Source organism: Syzygium oleosum, unplaced genomic scaffold (assembly GCF_021117445.2).
Source record: "Syzygium oleosum isolate NSW1041296 unplaced genomic scaffold, Sole_v2.1 Sole_v2.09, whole genome shotgun sequence".
NCBI lineage: Eukaryota > Viridiplantae > Streptophyta > Magnoliopsida > Myrtales > Myrtaceae > Syzygium > Syzygium oleosum.
The window spans coordinates 8,518,985-8,537,378 of record NW_026607493.1 but is presented as its reverse complement, the minus strand read 5'-3'; the positions used below and the strand labels follow the sequence as shown (position 1 = coordinate 8,537,378).

Below are 18,394 nucleotides of genomic sequence, written 5' to 3'. Positions count from 1 at the left end.
CTGCTGGCTTCTAGAGTGGGAAATATAAGTTGTGCAGAGTCTGTTGCCTGGGGGATTTGCTTGATGAGTAGTGGCAATCGGATGGTTTTGTGCATATTTAAGTAGTAAATGACTACGACCGCCCAAAAAGTAGTAATTCTGGTGCACTTAGTGAAGGATTGTAATGGGTTTGGTAGAAATTATGAAAATATTGGGAGGGGTTTTGATATGAGATACCAAACTCAATTCATTTACTCGCAACCTGTGTCAAATCCACCATAGTATCTTTAATGATCAGAGTATCTCATTTAAATGTTTGAGATAGCCATCTAAATTTACTGCAACAATTTCTTCGAAAACCTTTGCATTCATTGTGAACTGAGACCAGCTTTGAGTCAGTCACGGAAATTTCCAAAGTCCTCCCCTCCGCCGCATGTATTGCACGCCGATTCTCAAATCACCCCTTGGACCGTTGGACGTAGTTGTTTCCCAATTTAGCTCTACAAGTCTGTCTCAATTAGCTCCGGGCCTCATGGGATGTTGAAAAAGGTCATCTGTGGCGAGGGCATGGGCGAGGATGCGTGTTTCATGTGCCCTTTTCTCGCATCAAACAAGGCTCAATTTTACCTTTTCCGACCCTCTTCCCAGAAAGGCAAAGATCTTCTTGAGTCATCTCTCTCTCGTGCTCCATTGGCTCTGTCAAACCCGGGATGATGTTGCTGTTCAATGTTTTTCCCTAATCTCAGCAAAATAGGTTGTTTATTATTCCCTTTTCGAATGGGAGAGTTTGTTGCAGGTGAGCGGAGGTCGTGTCTATTTCTGTTTAACTCCCAAATGCCCTTCATTTGGCTTGAGAAAGGGTCCGCGCGAGTGCCGGGGGTGATGTTTTTTCATTGTCCGATGAGTTCTGAGCGTGATCGAGATAGATATAGAGTTCAAGGGGGGCAAATTGGGAAAAAAAAAAAGAAAAACGACACCCAGAGGTTACTTCGAGAAATCGGCGTGCAGGGGTCTTCGGAATTTTCTCTTTCGATCGATGTGATCTGTATGAATAACCATCAGATGCGCTATACCATCTGGGAAGGTTTCAGCCTCTAGAATAGCAAGATCGATCCCATTGTTCGGTAGAAATCACGTCTGGTCATTGTTACACTAGCACGTCATATTGAAACTTTTCAAGTTTGAAGGAAAACCAAACCCGAGAGTTATGTTGACAAACCATTCACGTACCTTTTCGACCTTAAGGAAGAAGCTTTTGAAGGTCAAACTAAGGAAGAAACTAGGTCAGACAGATGCATTATTGATTATTATAAACCGTGCGGTTTCAGAAGAGTGGTTCGTGGTTTCCTTTCGTTTCGGGGGCGATAGCAATGCGCCTCCCGCTTCGATGGCGATTGCCCAGCAAAAAACTCTATTTTTTCTCTGCCAGTGATTTACATAAACAAGTTAAGAGATCTGCACGAGTGTACGGTGGGTTGGGATGAATTAAGGAGGAAAAGTATCAAAAAAGTCCTAAACTTTTTGCATTGATGTCAATTTAGTCGTAAGCTTTTTTTTGGCGTCAATTTAGTCCTAAACATTTTATTTTTGTGCCAATTCAATTCTTCCGGCTAATTTTGGCCGGATATTGTTAACGTGGACGCCGGCCGGCCAGCTTACGTGGGACCGCCGGCGATGACGTGGACAACTTTTAATAATATTTTAATATTTTTCAATTTATTTTATTGTTTTAAAAAAAAATTTCTTTTTCTTTCTTTTTTTCTTACCCTTTCTTCTTCCTCCAGCCGATCGCCGGACCGGCGACTGGCAACCGGCTAGAGGCCAAGGCTGGTGAGCCTCGCCGGCCACTGGCAAGGCTGGCCCTTGCCAGCAACGAGGCAAGGCACGACCTCGCCGGATCTAGCGAGGTCGGGCCTCACCCATGGCCGGCGAGGCTCGACCCTCGCTAGATCCGGCGAGGGCTTGAGCCTCGCGTTGGGCGCCAGATCTGGCAAGGGCAAGCCTCGCCAGTCTAGCGCGAGGCTCAAGCCCTCGCTAGATGGCCACTAGGGCGGCCTCGAGCTAGGCTGGGTGAGGTGTCACCTCGTCGAATCTGGCGAGGTCGGGCCTCCCCCATGGCCGATGAGGCTCGACCCTCGCAAGATCCGGTGAGGGCGAACCTCGCCCAGACCAGCGCGAGGCTCGAGCCCTCACCGGATGGCAACGAGGGCGGCCTCGAGTAGGGCTGGGCAAGGCATGACCTCGTCGGATCTGGCGAGCTCGGGCCTCCCCCATCGCCGGTGAGGGTCGAGCCTCGCCGCCCTAGCCAGAGGCCGGCGGGGTTCGCCTGCTGGAGGAAGAAGAAAGGGTAAGAAAAAAAAATAAAAAGATAGAAAAATATTAAAATTTGTCCACGTTATCACCGGTGGTGTAACGTAGACCGGCCGACGTCTATGTCAGCAATATCCGGCCAAAATTAGTTAGAATGACTGAATTGACACCAAAAAAAGATTTAGGACTAAATTGGCACAAATGCAAAAGGTTTAGGACTTTTTTGACACTTTTCCTTAAATTAAGGTCCCCATGTTGAGTACGAGTGAACGAGTTAAGCCCGTTTCATGTTTGATCGAGCGAACTTTTGTCAATAAGCTCCCCACTTCCGTCCTCTCCCGTGTTTTACGTATCAAATAACTGGATATGACAAGCATCTCTTGTTGTTTCTTTGCTTTCCTTGTTTTCTCCTTATGTCGGTAATTTAATTAGGGTTTGTTCGATAATCCCATTAGATGCTAAATTTTAATAATCCGCCACTACATTCGGTTAATCACGTTTGGCTCAGAAGATTCCATTAAGTTTGAAATTCACTTATTTTGTTACCTAGGAAATACATCACTAAAGTCGCATAATTAAAACCCCAACCTTTCATATCTCGTACAGATGACGTTGATTATGCATAGTTGCGTTACACTTTTTTTCCAACGCAAAAAGATTGAGGTTTTTTTTTTTTTTTTCGGAATTTGGCCAATAATGAGTCATTTCTATGCATAATCATCCTGCCGGTAAGCACCGCTTGAATGCGCACTTTTAAAAGGTTTATCAATACGTTTGTCATGCACATTTCGTCTCGTGAATATTATTAAACCACATTCATATAAATTTCTTAACACGATAAATCGAAGAGAACCGTATTTATCAATTTAAATCCTTTTTCAGTTTTTCCTAATCCGTCGAACCGCACGGGGAAATCCTAGATTTTGGCCCAAAACACCCGCAAATCATATTTAGTTAAAATCCCCTAAATCGACCCTTTCCATTTTCCTCTCCGTCGGTCAAAACTTAACCGTAACGACGAAGTAACAACAGTCAACACTTAATTAAAAAAAAATTAAAAAAAAAAGGAAAACACGCGAATCCCCGTGACGAGTATCGCCCTCCATAAAACGCGTCCTTCCTCCTTCCTCCCTCCTTCTGCAACGGCCCATATATTTTGATATTTTCTCCCCAATTTCCTTCGCATCGAATCCGACGCATTCACGAGAGACCTCCGAATCCCGAAAGTCCCCCTCGAAAGATGTCGTCGCCCGCCGTCCTCCCCATCTCCAACCCCCAGCCCGCCGCCACCGGCGGTGTCGCCTCCGCCGCCGGCTCCGCCCAGCCGCCGCCGCCGATCGCCACCCCGGCCCTCCGCGCCTTCGTCAACCACCTCTCCAGCTCCCTCAACCACGGCCTCTCCCAGCGCCGCCCCTGGGCGGAGCTCGTCGACCGCACCGCCTTCTCCAAGCCCGAGTCCCTCTCCGACGCCGCCCTCCGCGTCCGCAAGAACTACTCCTACTTCCGCGTCAACTACCTCGCCGTCGTCGCCGCCGTCCTCGCCTTCTCCCTCGTCACCAACCCCGTCTCCCTCTTCTTCCTCGCCGGCCTCCTCGCCGCCTGGCTCTTCCTCTACCTCTTCCGCCCCGCCGACTCCCCGCTCGTCCTCTTCGGCCGCACCTACTCCGACCGCGAGACCCTCGGCGTCCTCATCGTCCTCAGCGTCGTCGTCATCTTCCTCACCAGCGTTGGATCCGTCCTCATCTCCGCCCTCCTCGCCGGGGTGGCCGTCGTCTGCGTCCATGGTGCCTTCAGGGTTCCCGAGGACCTGTTCCTCGACGAGCAGGAGAGCCCCTCCACCGGATTCCTCTCCTTCCTCGGCGGCGCCGCCTCCAATGCCGCCGCCGCCGCCGCCGCCCCCGCGGTCGCCTCCCGCGTCTGAGGTCGAGATCGTTCGCGATCCGATCAGATCCGATCGGATCGGATCGGACCGGCTGGGTTTTAGCTTTTACAAGTAGATAAAAGAAATAATCGTGTAAGTGAATTTTTTTTTTGATTTACATTCGTAGATTTGTAGGATCTGGATACTATTGTTGTGGATCTGCTACTTTCGTGTTCAAAGTGATTACTTTTTTTGTAGAATACGAAACTATGAATACTCTGATTCATTCAATTGATACGCTTAATGTTGGATACTCCATTGTCGTATGTGTGCGTTCTCTTCGTCCAATCGCAATTGTTTGCATCTATCAGGATCGCATCACATCGTGAAGATATTGCTGCCCGATCTGTTTGTTTATATCTGCCTGGGAATTACTGGGTTTGCGATCTGCTGACGATGTGTTTGTTCTGTGAATTGTCAAAAATCAGGAGTGGAAAGTTTCGCTAAGATGTCATTGGAATATGCATTGGGGTCTCCTTTGATGTCATGTAGTTATTACAGATAGTACGCTATGTCCTGTACTAGTTTTCTTCTAGTTTCTGTTTATGTGCACGTTGGTATGGGACCCCGATCAGATCGTGGGTAAGACCACCTCAGGGAAACTGTCAAGATATATACCTTTTATCAACAACTGGAATTTTTATCCACATGCTCGTGCATGGTGGCTTTGGTGGGAATTAGAATTTCGGGGATTCATTTGTCTAGGAGTTTTTCTGTGCGATGGTTGTTGTGATGCTTGTTGAAATAAGATCGAGCAAGTTGATGCTTGTCCAAATGTTGATGCTTTATCAAGCTTTGGTGAAGATGGAATTCACTTGTCTTGAGTTATGATTAGTTGAGTTCTCTTCAAGTTTTCAAACAAATTAGGCTCAGTTATTGGGATTCATAAGCACTGCGTTAGTTCTGAAAAGACTCTTTATCAATTTATGATTCTTATTTGAGTTGTCAACCGATGATGGTCTCTATCTTCATCAAAGCTTGGTAAAAACATCGATATTTTTTTGAATAGTAAAAACATCAATATCTGAACAAGCATCAACATGTTTGATGTTGTGAGGTGGCATCACCACTGGACATTTAAAATGTCACTGCGGAACAGAGTAGAAGATGCTATGTATCAATCAAAATCATCTTTTGGCATATGCAAAAGTTATCTAGGATGCACATAATTTATTCACTTTATGCTAAGGAAGGACTATATGATTCTTTGTGCTGGGAATCTCTGTGTGTTCTTGTGAATTGCCATTGTGATGAGAAAGGGTGACTCGGGCGAAAGGTTTTGAGTTAAGATGATATATCTTCTTGTCCTTGTTCAGATTAAATGGAGCGATAGCACGCAGGTACATGATTTGGTAGACTTTTGGTGTCTTCAGACTAGAGTCGTGCCTAGAAGGTTTAGGCTGTATATATGTGGTCCATGTGAAGCTGCAGGCTGTATTTATGTGGTCCATGTGAAGCTGCAGGCTGTATTTATTAGGCTCAGTTCTTGGTGAAGATGGAATTCACTTTGATTCTGTTCACATGGTTCGATTTCAGTTCTCAAGAGAGGGAGGGAGGGAGGGACAATTCATAAACTTTGTTTAGTTTTGAGTGGAGAATGCCTTCTTGTTCATGTCCGGTTTCAATGAAACTTTTGGAGACAGGACATGGTTGATTCTGATGGTGGGCTAAGCATACGTCTGTGTCAATATAGCTGGTATATAGCAATGCTTTCTGTAAATCATTGGCATTGTCTCTTCTCATCCTTTGAGTGCATTGACTCAGATTCCCTTCAATTTAAAGCAAAGTCTATTTCAATGGAGAGTGAAATCTTATCCTCATAAATGGAGAGCCCTTGATGATTGTGTAGTACATGAATTCCTAGCGGAGTGTATGAATTGTCATTCTTTCGCTCAATTCTTGTTAGTTGGCTTTTTTCGCCTCTAGCGTGTGATATTATGTCGTATGTGTCCTCACATTAGAAAAGTCTATCTGGTGATGTGGCTGGCCTTGCAAGGCTATGACAATTTCTTGGTAGCGTGTTTGTGGATCGGCTCCGATATCTTGTGAGCTTTGAGGAGTGATTGGCAGTCTGATCGAATTCATGCTCTGGGCTTCGTCTTTGGTTTCTTCAGGGAGTTGTTATTAATCATACGGAATGAATGGAGGGTTTCACTGTGAGGTTATGCATGCGAGCCCCTTGGGCAAATTACTACTCGGAAATAACTCCGACGTCTACATTGAGATCCCAACCCTTGGGTGTTTTGGAGGAATTACCATGCTGCGCTCTCGCCGGACCCCTACTTGCTTCTGTCTCAGTATTAGGCACCTTCTAAACAGCAGAAATCGAATCACCTGAACTTGCTTCTCAGTATGAGCCACCTTCTAAACAACAGAAATCGAATCATCTGAACGGAATCAAAGTACAGTGTCGCGGCCGCGACGCTCAGGACAATATGCTACAACGTGAATGTGTATGTCCAGAAAACTGCACTCGAATCCTATGGCCTCAACATCAGATCCTAGTAAGATATTCTGCTAATCCTAGGCTCCATATTTCGTTTCAAGAAGGGAAAATGACACAAATAGTCCCTGAACTTTGGCCCAATATGCATTTTGGTCCCCGAACTTTTAATTTGTTCAATGTAATCCCTAAACTTTAATCTAATGTGCAATGTGGTCCCTGAACCTTTAATTTGTTCAATATCATCTCTGAACTTTTGGTACATGTTCAATTCAGTCCCTGAATTATATGAAAATGTTCAATGTATTCCTTTCCATTAATTCAAGTTCAGGGACTACATTGAACATTTTCATATAGTTCAGGGACTAAATTGAACATGTACCAAAAGTTCAGGGATGATATTGAATAAATTAAAAGTTCAGGGACCACATTGAACATTAGCTTAAAGTTCAGGGACTACATTGAACAAATTAAAAGTTCAGGGATCAAATTGCACATTAGGTCAAAGTTAAGGGATTGTTTGTGTTATTATCCCTTTCAAGAATGTCAGATCCGAAATCCTTCGTTCCCTTTTTACCTTTGCTTTTTCTTCTGCATTCCCGCAAATAATTGCAGCATAGCTTGCAGCGTGCTTCCGAGATTGCTCTTGGCACGGGGAAGCGCTCGCAAATAAAGCTTGACGACAAATCATCCGATCATCATTGATGCCGTGCGGTATCCACGTTCCTGTGCCCGTATCAACGCTTTTCAGATCTCCACCGACACTAACCGCGGACAGTTTCTTTCATTTTCCCTGTTCTTCTGTTGCGCATGCCAAACCCAAAGAACCCGCCTCCTCGGAAACTCTGCCCCTTACCGCAGTAGAATCAACATATCGGAAAAAATATCTGAGCTCGGGCCAAGTTGTGTGTCACGAAAAATCAATTTTGCCAACAAATAGATTCCAAAATACTTATTTTCGGAGATTTCATTTTTCTGTGATCGGTTGTTCTTTTTGCACATACTATGGAAATCTTTTTCTGATATTTGTTACGGGAAAATTGTGACATACGTTTGAGAGAGAAGTCTCGAGTACAATCCTAGGTCTAGGGGTTCAGACAATGGGGAAAGGGGCACATTTGCTGGGGTCCCGAGCATGGCTGTTAGGGAACGGAGCAATGGCGCAGGGGTCCCGAGCCTGGGCGCGGAGGTTCTGGGCAACCGCTAGGGTCCTTGGCTTGCTCTCGAGGGATGTAGACCTGAGCGTAGGAATCCAATCTTATTTTGGAAAATAATTTCTAATTTTTCAATCTTCCCACATTCCATCTTGATTTTTTTTTTATCTCACTCCTCTCTTCTATGTACATGTGTGTGCGGTGCTCACGGAAATCGAACCATGAATTTGGTACACTCCGGCCCCATCTCCCAATCCATTTACTAGCAGGGCCGCATGCTTGTTGGCTCACATTCCATCTGGTTAGCATGTGGCTATCTTTTTTCTTTTTCTATCTTCTTCATTTCTCTCCATTTTCACCTAAAAGCGCCACTTTTCGTTTAGAACTATTCCAAACTAGATTACACTTAACGTCGTGTCGTGTGAGAAACTATACTTTCCGATACAAAAAAAGAAATAAAGAGATAATGACACAAATGATCCATAAACTTTGGCTTAATGTTTAATGTAATTCCCGAACTATTAATTTGTTCAACATGGTTCATGAATTTTAACACAACGTGCAATTTGGTCTCTGAACTTTTAATATGTTCAATGTAGTCTCTGAATTTTTTGTACATGTTTAATATTGTCCCTGACCTTGTATTAATAAAATGACAATATTGAACATTTTCATATGGTTCTTGGACTACATTGATCGTGTACCAAGAATCCATGGACCACATTGAACATCAGGCTAAAGTTCAGGAACTGCATCGAACAAATTAAAAATTTCATGGACCATATTGAATATTATGCCAAAGTTAAGAAATTATTTGTGTCATTATCCAAAAGAAAGGAACTAACTTCACGTACAAAAATCAACCTAGCAATGAAAAGTGCCGGGAATCTAGTAAACTAAACCTACACACAAGTGGCCCCCATATAGCCTGTTAGGACCATGCTATAAGGTTCGGGTGGGTCAAAGCAACCAGCAAAGACCGACCCGGAATATAGCCGTTGGTAGAATTTTGACGAAGCAGCAGCAGCAGCAGCAGCTCCAAAGGGGCAAAGACGACCTGGTCTTCCGAGTCCCAACATGACCGTTCGCATAAATATGCACAGATTCACGTGTCCACCTCCCCTGCGATGTAAGAAAGTAGCCGTTGGGGCTTTTCGTTCTTCAGTTGGGGGCGAGAAATAGTTGTTTTCCGGCAACGTAGACATACACGCTCGCGCCCCCACTCTCTCACGTGCTCTGTCAGACCACCACCTCCTCCTCCTCCCCAACGACCACTCTTTTACTCTCTCTCATATACTTCCTTTTTTTTTGGCTTCCTCTTCCCTGCCCTTTCATGTCGCTCTAACGAAACTCCCTCTCCTTCTTCTTCCTTTCCCCATCATAGAAACTTTGCGAAAAGAGGAACAAAAAAAAAAGGGTTTAGTGGGGCTGAAGGAATCTGAGAAAGATTAAGCGTTTGCTATCAAATTTGTTTCTCGCCTCTTCCTTGATCCCTCCTGCTTGCGCTCGCTCGCTCGAATCTCTGTTTTCCTTTCCTGTTCATGGAACGCGAGGGCTCTCGGCATGATCGCGCCCGGCTCCCGCTCTTCTTCCTCCTCCTGCTCGCCGCCGGCGCCGGCGCCCACTCGCGGGGCGCAGAGTGGGACGGCGTGGTCGTGACGCAGGCCGACTACCAGGCCCTCCGGGCCATCAAGCACGACCTCGTCGACTCCCTCGGCGTCCTCCGCAGCTGGAACGACAGCGGCTTCGGCGCTTGCTCCGGCGGGTGGGCGGGCATCAAGTGCGTGAAGGGCCAGGTCATCGCCGTGCAGCTCCCCTGGAAGGGCCTCGGCGGCCGGATCTCCGAGAAGATCGGGCAGCTCCAAGCGCTCCGGAAGCTCAGCCTCCACGACAACCACCTCACCGGCGCCGTCCCTTTCTCTCTCGGGTTCCTCCCCTACCTCCGAGGGGTCTATCTGTTCAACAACCGCCTCTCGGGGACCATTCCTCCTTCCATCGGCAACTGTCCTCTGCTTCAGGCTCTCGACTTGAGCAATAATTTGCTGTCGGGGACTATTCCCCCGAGCCTTGCCAACTCCACCAAGTTGTTGCGGCTCAATTTGAGCTTCAATACCATCTCCGGGTCGATCCCGAGCGTCGTCAGCCGGTCTGCTTCGATCGCCATTCTCGCTCTTGACCACAACAACATCTCCGGACCGATCCCGGCCTCCATCACCAAGTTGGGTACGCTTCAAATACTCTCTCTGAGCCACAACCAGATTGGAGGAACCATACCAAGTGACATAGGGGAGCTTTCTCAACTTGAGGAACTGGACTTGTCATTCAATGCCATCAATGGAAGCTTGCCCTCCAGTCTCTTCAACATGTCGTCTCTTGCGGTGCTGGACTTGGAGGGGAATCGCCTGGACGGCGGAATCCCCGAGAATCTGAGCGTGCTGCGGAACCTTTCCGAGCTCAATTTGAAGAACAATCACTTGAAGGGCCCAATACCTTCGAGCATCGGTAACATCTCCAGCATTGACCGGCTCGATCTCTCTGAGAATAACTTCACCGGGCAAATCCCGGCTTCGCTGGTCAATTTGCCCAATCTCACCTCCTTCAATGTGTCCTACAACAACCTCTCCGGCGCCGTCCCGACCGATCTCTCCAGGAGGTTCAACTCGAGCTCCTTTGTGGGGAACCTCCAGCTCTGCGGCTTCAGCACTTCAACTCCATGCCCGACCAACTCTCCGCCGCCACAAGCCCCTCCTCCATCTGCGGGGCCGTCCAGTCGCCGACGTCGCCACCTCAGCACCAAAGACATAGTCCTCATTGCGGCCGGGATACTCCTAGCCATCCTGCTCCTCCTCTGCCTCGTCCTGCTCTGCTGCTTGATCAAGAAAAGGGCTGCGTCCAAGAAGAAGAACGGGAAGCCCGAGAAAGCCGGCGGCGGAGGGATCTCCGAGAAGGCGACCGCATCCCGGGAGGTCGAGTCCAGCGACATCGGCGGGAAGCTGGTGCACTTCGACGGGCCTTTCGTGTTCACGGCCGACGACCTGCTGTGCGCGACGGCAGAGATCATGGGGAAGAGCGCGTACGGCACCGCCTACAAGGCGACGCTGGAGGACGGGAACCAGGTGGCGGTGAAGAGGCTGCGGGAGAAGATGACCAAGGGACAGAAGGAGTTCGAAGCCGAGGCCGGCGCTCTCGGCCGAATCCGACACCCGAATCTCTTGGCGCTCAGGGCCTACTACTTGGGTCCCAAGGGGGAGAAGCTTCTTGTGTTCGACTACATGGCCATGGGAAGCCTCGCTTCGTTCCTCCACGGTAAGTACCAGTAAATTACAGTGTAGATTCTAACTAGTTATCTAAATTTAGTACTCTTGCCTACTAACTTATTGCTAACTTTTTGCTAACTTGGCATCATTGCTTGGTGCAGCTCGGGGACCTGAGACCACCGTGGACTGGCCGACGAGAATGAGCATCGCCGTGGGGGTGTCGCGCGGGCTGCACCACCTCCACACCCAGGAGAACATCGTCCACGGCAACCTCACCTCCACCAACATCCTCCTCGACCAACGCACCGTCCCCCACATCGCCGACTACGGCCTCTCCCGCCTCATGACCTCCTCCGCCTCCACCACCGTTGTCGCCACCGCCGGCGCCATCGGGTACGCCGCCCCGGAGCTCGCCAAGACCAAGAAGCCCACCGCCAAGACCGACGTCTACAGCCTCGGCGTCGTCTTCCTGGAGCTCCTCACCGGGAAGTCCCCCAGCGAGGGCCCCAACGGGGAGGACCTGCCGCAGTGGGTGGCGTCGATCGTGAAGGAGGAGTGGACGAACGAGGTGTTCGATCTGGAGCTCATGAGGGAGACGCCCACCATCGGCGACGAGCTGCTCAACACGCTGAAGCTGGCCCTCCACTGCGTCGACCCGTCCCCGGCGGCGAGGCCAGACGTGGAGCAGGTGCTGAGGCAGTTGGAGGAGATTAAGCCGGAAGTAGCCGCCGGAGCTAAGGACGACGAACCGACGGAAGAATCTCCCGATGAATGAGAAGAGAAAGGGGTGGTTCTTAGTGTAGAAATATAAAAGAACGAAAATTAAGAAGGAAAGATTTTAGTAAATTATTTATTTATTTTTTGGTGTTAAGCATTTTCTGTACTTAAGTGATATTTCATTATTCTTTTGTTCTTTGGGTTGGACAATAATTTGAGGAGCAGTAAGTTTATGCTAAATTCTTTAAATTCATTGTTTCATTAATTGTTGGTGTTTGTAAATGCAATTCGATAGTGGACTGAAATTGAAATTAGAGTCGTTCTAACTCGACAATCTCCAAGCTCATCAATGCAAAACCACGTGATCCTCACAATAGTAGGGAAATAGTGAAAAGGGAAGTGTATATATATACTCTATTTTATTGTAGGAGATTGCCTTGAAATATTATAGAAAGTAGTTTGATATCTTCTTTGAAGAGTGCATTCTTACTATTAGGGGTGTGCAAAAGAGCTAGAAATCGCCCGAAACCGCCCGGAACCTAACCGGAACCGGTGGTTCCTAAGGGAACCAGACCGGTTCTTAGTTCTAATTTTTTGATATCGGTCCAGTTTCTGGTTCCAGGTATGGAACCGCTCACCGGGACCGGACCAGACCGGTAATATAATAATAAATATAATATATTTATTTAATTTTTAATTTTTTTAAAAAAAAAATTCATAAATCCCTAAGCTAAACCTAACTTGCTCGACGTTCATAGCCTCACATTGAGTCAAGAAATACTTTCTTTCGCTTTTGCCTCACGCTCACTCTTACTCTCTCACTCTTCTTGGTCAATGTTCACCTCACCGTCTTCGACTCTCCATCTTCATCTCCGTCCTTGGCTAGTAGGACTAGTTCCATGGACCCACCCAGGAATCGGACCAGACTAACATTCCGGTTCCCGAGTGGATTCACGGAAGAGTCCGGTCCGATTTCCGGGTGGATCTATGGAATCAATGGGCGGTTCCCAATTCCAATTTTTCGGAACTGGACTTTAGTAGGCGGTTCTCGGTTCTAGGATGGGAATCGCCCACCCAAACCGTACTCACCCCTACTTACCATCACCTTTCTTCGTCTTGTATGAAACTATTTGGTCCAATATCGACCTAATGATTATATTATTTCCAACGTAATAATCTAATTTTCTTTCCATCACCTTAATCTGTCTTAAATGAAGCTATTTTATCCAATAAAGATGCAAATATTAAACTTTTTTCCCTATAAAATAAGGACAAATATCACAAAAAACCTGCATAATACCCTAAAAAACCTCTAAACTAATTTCCATCTCACAGAACCGATATTACATAACACATTTATTTCAAAATAATTTGCATTTAAAAAAAAACTCAAACCAGTATCCTGACCTAAATTTACCCTTCATTAGCATTTTGTCCAATATCTCGTTAAAATGGATATGTGCCAACACACGTGGCAAAACCATTGCAAGATAGACCCGACGTGGAGGATGATAGATCCAATGTGGAAAATCCATTGTGTGTTGAATTATATGCATTTTAACAAAGTTAGATTTGGGTCTGGGGCACCGGTTTGAGACTCTTTGCGAGACAAAAAATAATTTGGAGTGAGGTGCCATTCTGTACTAGTTTGGAATTTTTTACGAGACAAAAATTAATCTGGAGCAAATATTTCGTGATATATCGATAAGGAACAATCATTCCTATGAAAAATACAGGCACGGTATTGTGCGGTGTAAAGAAAAGGGCGGGTCGGGTCAAGCCCATAAATGAAGCTACTGCCCGGGTTCGCCCCCCCCCCCCCCCCCCCCACAAGGCCCGCTTCGATTGATGGGCGGGCCGTTGGCACCATCTGGGCCGTCAGATCGGGTTACTTTTTAGACAAAGGAAAGGAGACCTTCGTCCCAAAGGAAATGACGTGGAACAGGGCCGCAGCGGGAGGGAATGGGTTTCCGACACGTGTCGCGCGTGGAAGGCGATGACCCACTCACCCGCCGCCGCGTCACGCGAGTCGCTAACTTGCCACGAAAGTCGCGACCGATACTTCGTCCCCAAGAAAAGCCAGCTCGTCTCGACCAATCACCTCGCACGCAGTCTTTCCCTCGCTGCAGCTGATGGACATATAAAACAGGGCCTAGACAACTCTGGAAAGGTTTCGACGCTTTCAGAGGGACGTCTCCTTAAACCTTCCCCCCACACGCCCGTGTAAACCCTAGCTGAGCTCCACGCAAAACCCTCCGGCGAGATATATGTTTTGTGCGGGAGACATGCACTTGAGCTTGGCGACCGGCGTCAGCATGAACCCGACCAAGCAGGCTTCCTTTTCCTTGGGGGAATTCGGGGACAAGCGGCTCAAGAAGCGGCGCAACGGCTGCGACTCCGTCCAGGACACGCTCGCCAGGTGGAAGGACTACAACAGCAGCCAGGTCGGCGTCAGGGAAGAGGATGGCGGCCGAGGAGGAGGTGCTGCTGTCAAGGCGGCGCGCAGGGTGCCGGCGAAGGGCTCGAAGAAAGGCTGCATGCGGGGGAAAGGCGGGCCCGATAACTCGGTTTGCAGCTTCAGGGGCGTGAGGCAGAGGACTTGGGGCAAGTGGGTCGCGGAGATTCGGGAGCCCATCGACAAGAGGTCCGGAGCGGGTCAGGGCAAAGCCAGCAGGCTCTGGCTCGGGACTTTCGCGACCGCGTTCGATGCTGCTCTTGCTTACGATAAGGCCGCGCGGGCCATGTATGGTCCTCTGGCGCGAGTGAATTTCCCCGGGAATTGGGCTTCTTCGACGCAGTGTCGCAGTGATTCGTCCGCCAGGAGTGCGTTGTCCTCGGTTGAGAATACCGCCACGTCGAGGGAGGTCGATGTAGGTGCCTTTGATCCTTCCAGGGTTTTCGTGGTTGATAGCTCAAGTTTACAACGTGATCATGTCAAAGAAAGTATGAGGACCGAGTGCAATTTCCTGCGTCAAGCTGAAGCTCCCAACCCAACAAGAACAGAGGAAAACAGAGGAACGGCGTCACAAACAGTGGAACGTAAAGTAGAAAGACATGCGGATGGGCGTGAATCAGTGTTCCATGGACGAAATCTGAGACCGGAATCTGCGATTTCTGCTCGTGATATTGTATTTATCGCAACTGGAGAAAATTCCTATTCACAGGACAAAAGCAGATGTTCACATGATCGTCGCGATAATTGCAATTGTCCTGAATCTGTGCAGAGCAACGAGGCTGTGGCCAATGGAACTTCTATTGAAATTGAAACTCTGATGAGCATGGGAGCCGACATAGATGAAGAATTGCTAACACTGTTGGAACTTGCCAACCATAACTGTACTGGATTCGAATACAATGCCCAGGTCGATTCGATAATGTACCCTGTCAGGTCGGAAGTCAATCCTGGAACTTGGTCCGAGAACTTGAAGGATCTTAGAACGGATACGATGAAGCAACAAGTGAACGATGAAGTAGCGAGGAGTATGTCATGTGATAGAATTGATGGTAATTTTGAAGGAATATGTAATGAATCGCATTGTCAACCCATGTATACGAGCCCAAATGGTAATACCAACTTCCGAGCTTTGATTCCTGAGGTTGACATACCCATGAGCATGGCAAAGTTACAGGAAACTCCAACGGATAATGCTACAAACTATAGTGGCCGTCCCAGTTTTACTTTCTCGAAAGCGGAGGCACGAAATCTACATTCTCCCCAGGAGATGATTAGCACGAGGACGTCGGACTTGAGAAGACACCCTTTCGAGCACGTCGCGGTCCACCCGGGATTTCGGATGCCAGCCAACGGGCGCTGCAGGATGCAGGAGATGAACAAGACGACGAGCGCGAGCTCGTATCCAATGCAAGAGACTGAAGGACTTGGCCACAGCTTTGATTCCCTGAAGCCTGATTATGACTTTGGGCTGTCAGAAGAGCAGAGCTTGCTCAACATGTGGTTCCCTGATTGAAGTTCTTCAACTTTAGTTTTGGAAAGAAAGAAACAAAGAAAAACATTAAATTATCCTCAGGACATTTCTGAGCTAGGGGGATAGGTTGATATTGATAGCTATTAGCTACGTCGTATCATGTCTTCTTGTATATTGATATTAATGAGAGTTGTGATGGAATTTGTTTAGTTCCTTTTTCCTTCAGTTGTTCTAGTTCATTATCTTCCTTCGCTTAAAATGGAGTTAAACAAGTTCGTGTTAGCTTCTGGATGTTCGGCTCATTCTAGCATGATAGACAATGTATTCAATGCGGTTTTCATAAAACCGCGCGGATTCGATTTTCAAATTTGTGCTTCAATCGTGCACGGTATCGTTTAAGGAAATCGCGCCAATTTATAGTTTGCCTCTCGCCGATTTTTCAAATGAACAAATAAAGAACGAAATTGGAGCAAGTCAATTTTGACAACAATTTCAAGAACCCACGGTTCGCAGGCATGGGGCCTCCGGTGACGTAGTTGGGACGAACGTGTGGCTGTCCGGCCGCCTCGTCCTTCTTTCTCGGATAACGGGGTAGTACTACTACGGACAGAAAATATAAAGCAGCATTGACTACGAGAGAACATCTTTCCTATTCTAAAGTAGGGAAAACATAACCCTTGAATCATGTGACATATTATTCTGAACTTTTTTGTAACACAAAAACCCCGAACTTTATTTTTTGTGACACATTTACCCCAATGTATTTAGTCCATGGGCATTTTCGTCTTTTCTGCTTTTCTTTTTTTTTTTTTTTCCTTGGAGGTTCGCCGCGCTCGCCTCGCGGATCCGGCGAGGGCCTCGCCGCGTCGGACGAGTTCGCCCTCGCCGTCCGGCGCGAGGCGGCCCTCGCCGACCGGCGAGGGACCTCGCGGCGCGGCTCGACCTCGCGGCGAGGCCTCCCCCGGATGCGAGGCCGCCCTCTCTCGCGCGCGGCAAGGTCGACTCGACGGACGGCGAGGGCCGCCCTCGCTCGCCCGAGCGAGGGCGGACCTCGCCGGCACGCGGCGAGGCTCGACCGCGCGCGAGGCTCGCCGGGGCGAGGGCCTCCGCGCCGGACTCAGCGAGGGCGACCTCCGGCGGCGGGCGAGCCTCGCCGGCGTCGGCGGCCCCGCGCCGGCGAGGGCCGCCCTCGCTCGCCCGGCGAGGCGGACCGCCGACGCGGCGAGGCTCGCCGACGCCGGCGAGGCTCGCCCGCGCGCGAGGCTCGCCGCTGGGCGAGCGAGGCGGCCCTCGCCCGACTCGAGCGAGGTCGACCCTCGCCCGACGCCGCGAGGGTCGACCTGACGCGAGGCGGCTCGGCGCGGCGTCGGCCGCTCGCCCGAGCGGGCGGCCCTCGCCGGCCTGGCGAGGCGCCGGCGGCGTCGGGCGAGGGTCGACCCCAGTCGGGCGAGGCCGCTCGCTGCCGGATCTGGCGAGGGCCGCCCTCGCTCGACGCCGGCGAGGGCCCCTCGCGGATCCGGCGAGGCCGACGCCGGCGAGGCCCCCTCGCCGGAAGGAAAAAAAAAAAAAAAAAAAGCGAAAAGACGAAAATGCCCATGGACTAAATACATTGGGGTAAATGTGTCACAAAAAGCAAAGTTCGGGGTTTTTGGTGTCACAAAAAAAAGTTCGGGGTAAATGTGTCACAGATGGCAAAGTTTGGGGTTTTTGGTAGTTTTTTCCCTCTAAAGTATGATCTTGTCTATAACGGCCGTTTAGTAACATTTCTGTTTCTTTAATTTTTTGTTCTTTTATTCTTCAGAATAAAAAAAAAATAGAAATTTGTTTAGTAAAAAAAATCTATTTTTTTTATTTCTGGAACAAAAAGTGATCCTGGAATAGATTTGGAACAGAAATAAGAAGTAAAAAAAATCTACTTCTTTGTTTTTGGAACAAAAACAAGAAACGATTTTTTCTGGAATCCTCCAAAAATAAGAAATAATCCATCGGCCGCAACCCACCCATCGCCGCCTCTCCCCGTCCTTCGCCGCCACCTACTGCCCGCCTTCCGCCGCCGCCGGCCGCCCGTCTCTCGCCCGCCGGCCGCCTCTTGTCGTCGACCACTGTTCTCCACCGCTCGACGCTTGTCGCCACCGGCCGCCGTCCTCCACCGCTGGCCGTTGTTCTCCATCGCCCGACGCCGGCCGCCACCTAGTGCTGGCCGCCTCCCCCCGTCAACCATCCGACGCCGGTGATCACCCACCACCGGTCGCCGTCCTCCGCCGTCGGCGACCACCCACCACCGGCCGCCATCCTCCGCCGCCGGGCATTGTGCTCCACCGCCTGACGCCGGCCACCACCCGGCGCTGGCTGCCCTCGGCCGCCGGCCACCTCCCGCCCCTGGCCACCGGACGCCGGCGATCACCCACCATCGGCCGCCATCCTTCACCACCGGCCGCCGTGCTCCATCGACCGACGCTGGCCACCCTCCATCGCCAGCCACCTCCCGCCACTGCCCCCCGCTGTCGTCACCGTCGCCCGACGCCACCGTGCTCCGCCGCTGACCGCCATGCTCCACTGCCTCCCACCGTCGAACGCCATCCTCTGCCGCCGCCGACCACCGTCCTTCGCCCCCCACCGCCACCCGCCGTCCTCCGCCGGTAGCCCAGAAGGGAGAAATCCGTCCATGGAATAGAAATGGATCATTC

The 18,394-nt window shown here is 49.4% G+C and overlaps 3 protein-coding genes across 3 annotated transcripts; all 3 read left to right on the top strand.

The window, feature by feature from the left end:
- Window positions 1-3,459: 3,459 nt before the first annotated feature.
- Window positions 3,460-4,463, top strand: LOC115692342 (PRA1 family protein B4-like). The gene has a single exon (XM_030619167.2). It carries the CDS (start codon window positions 3,530-3,532, stop codon window positions 4,208-4,210), a length of 681 nt encoding a protein of 226 aa, XP_030475027.2. The 5' UTR covers window positions 3,460-3,529; the 3' UTR covers window positions 4,211-4,463.
- A 4,289-nt stretch (window positions 4,464-8,752) lies between these two features.
- LOC115662060 (probably inactive leucine-rich repeat receptor-like protein kinase IMK2) lies at window positions 8,753-12,030 on the top strand. Its single transcript, XM_030584240.2, has 2 exons — window positions 8,753-11,113; window positions 11,226-12,030. The coding sequence occupies exons 1-2, from the start codon at window positions 9,349-9,351 to the stop codon at window positions 11,837-11,839; spliced, it is 2,379 nt and encodes a 792-aa protein (XP_030440100.2). The 5' UTR covers window positions 8,753-9,348; the 3' UTR covers window positions 11,840-12,030.
- Window positions 12,031-13,940: 1,910 nt separating this feature from the next.
- LOC115691288 (uncharacterized) lies at window positions 13,941-15,932 on the top strand. Its single transcript, XM_030617890.2, has one exon. The coding sequence runs from the start codon at window positions 14,049-14,051 to the stop codon at window positions 15,747-15,749; it is 1,701 nt and encodes a 566-aa protein (XP_030473750.2). The 5' UTR covers window positions 13,941-14,048; the 3' UTR covers window positions 15,750-15,932.
- Window positions 15,933-18,394: the final 2,462 nt, after the last annotated feature.

Coding starts and splice junctions, on each gene's coding strand:
- LOC115692342 (XM_030619167.2), top strand. CDS start 3,530: ATGTCGTCGCCCGCCGTCCTCCCCATCTCCAACCCCCAGCCCGCCGCC.
- LOC115662060 (XM_030584240.2), top strand. CDS start 9,349: ATGGAACGCGAGGGCTCTCGGCATGATCGCGCCCGGCTCCCGCTCTTC. Junction 11,114..11,225: donor CCTCGCTTCGTTCCTCCACG/GTAAGTACCAGT, acceptor TGCTTGGTGCAG/CTCGGGGACCTGAGACCACC.
- LOC115691288 (XM_030617890.2), top strand. CDS start 14,049: ATGTTTTGTGCGGGAGACATGCACTTGAGCTTGGCGACCGGCGTCAGC.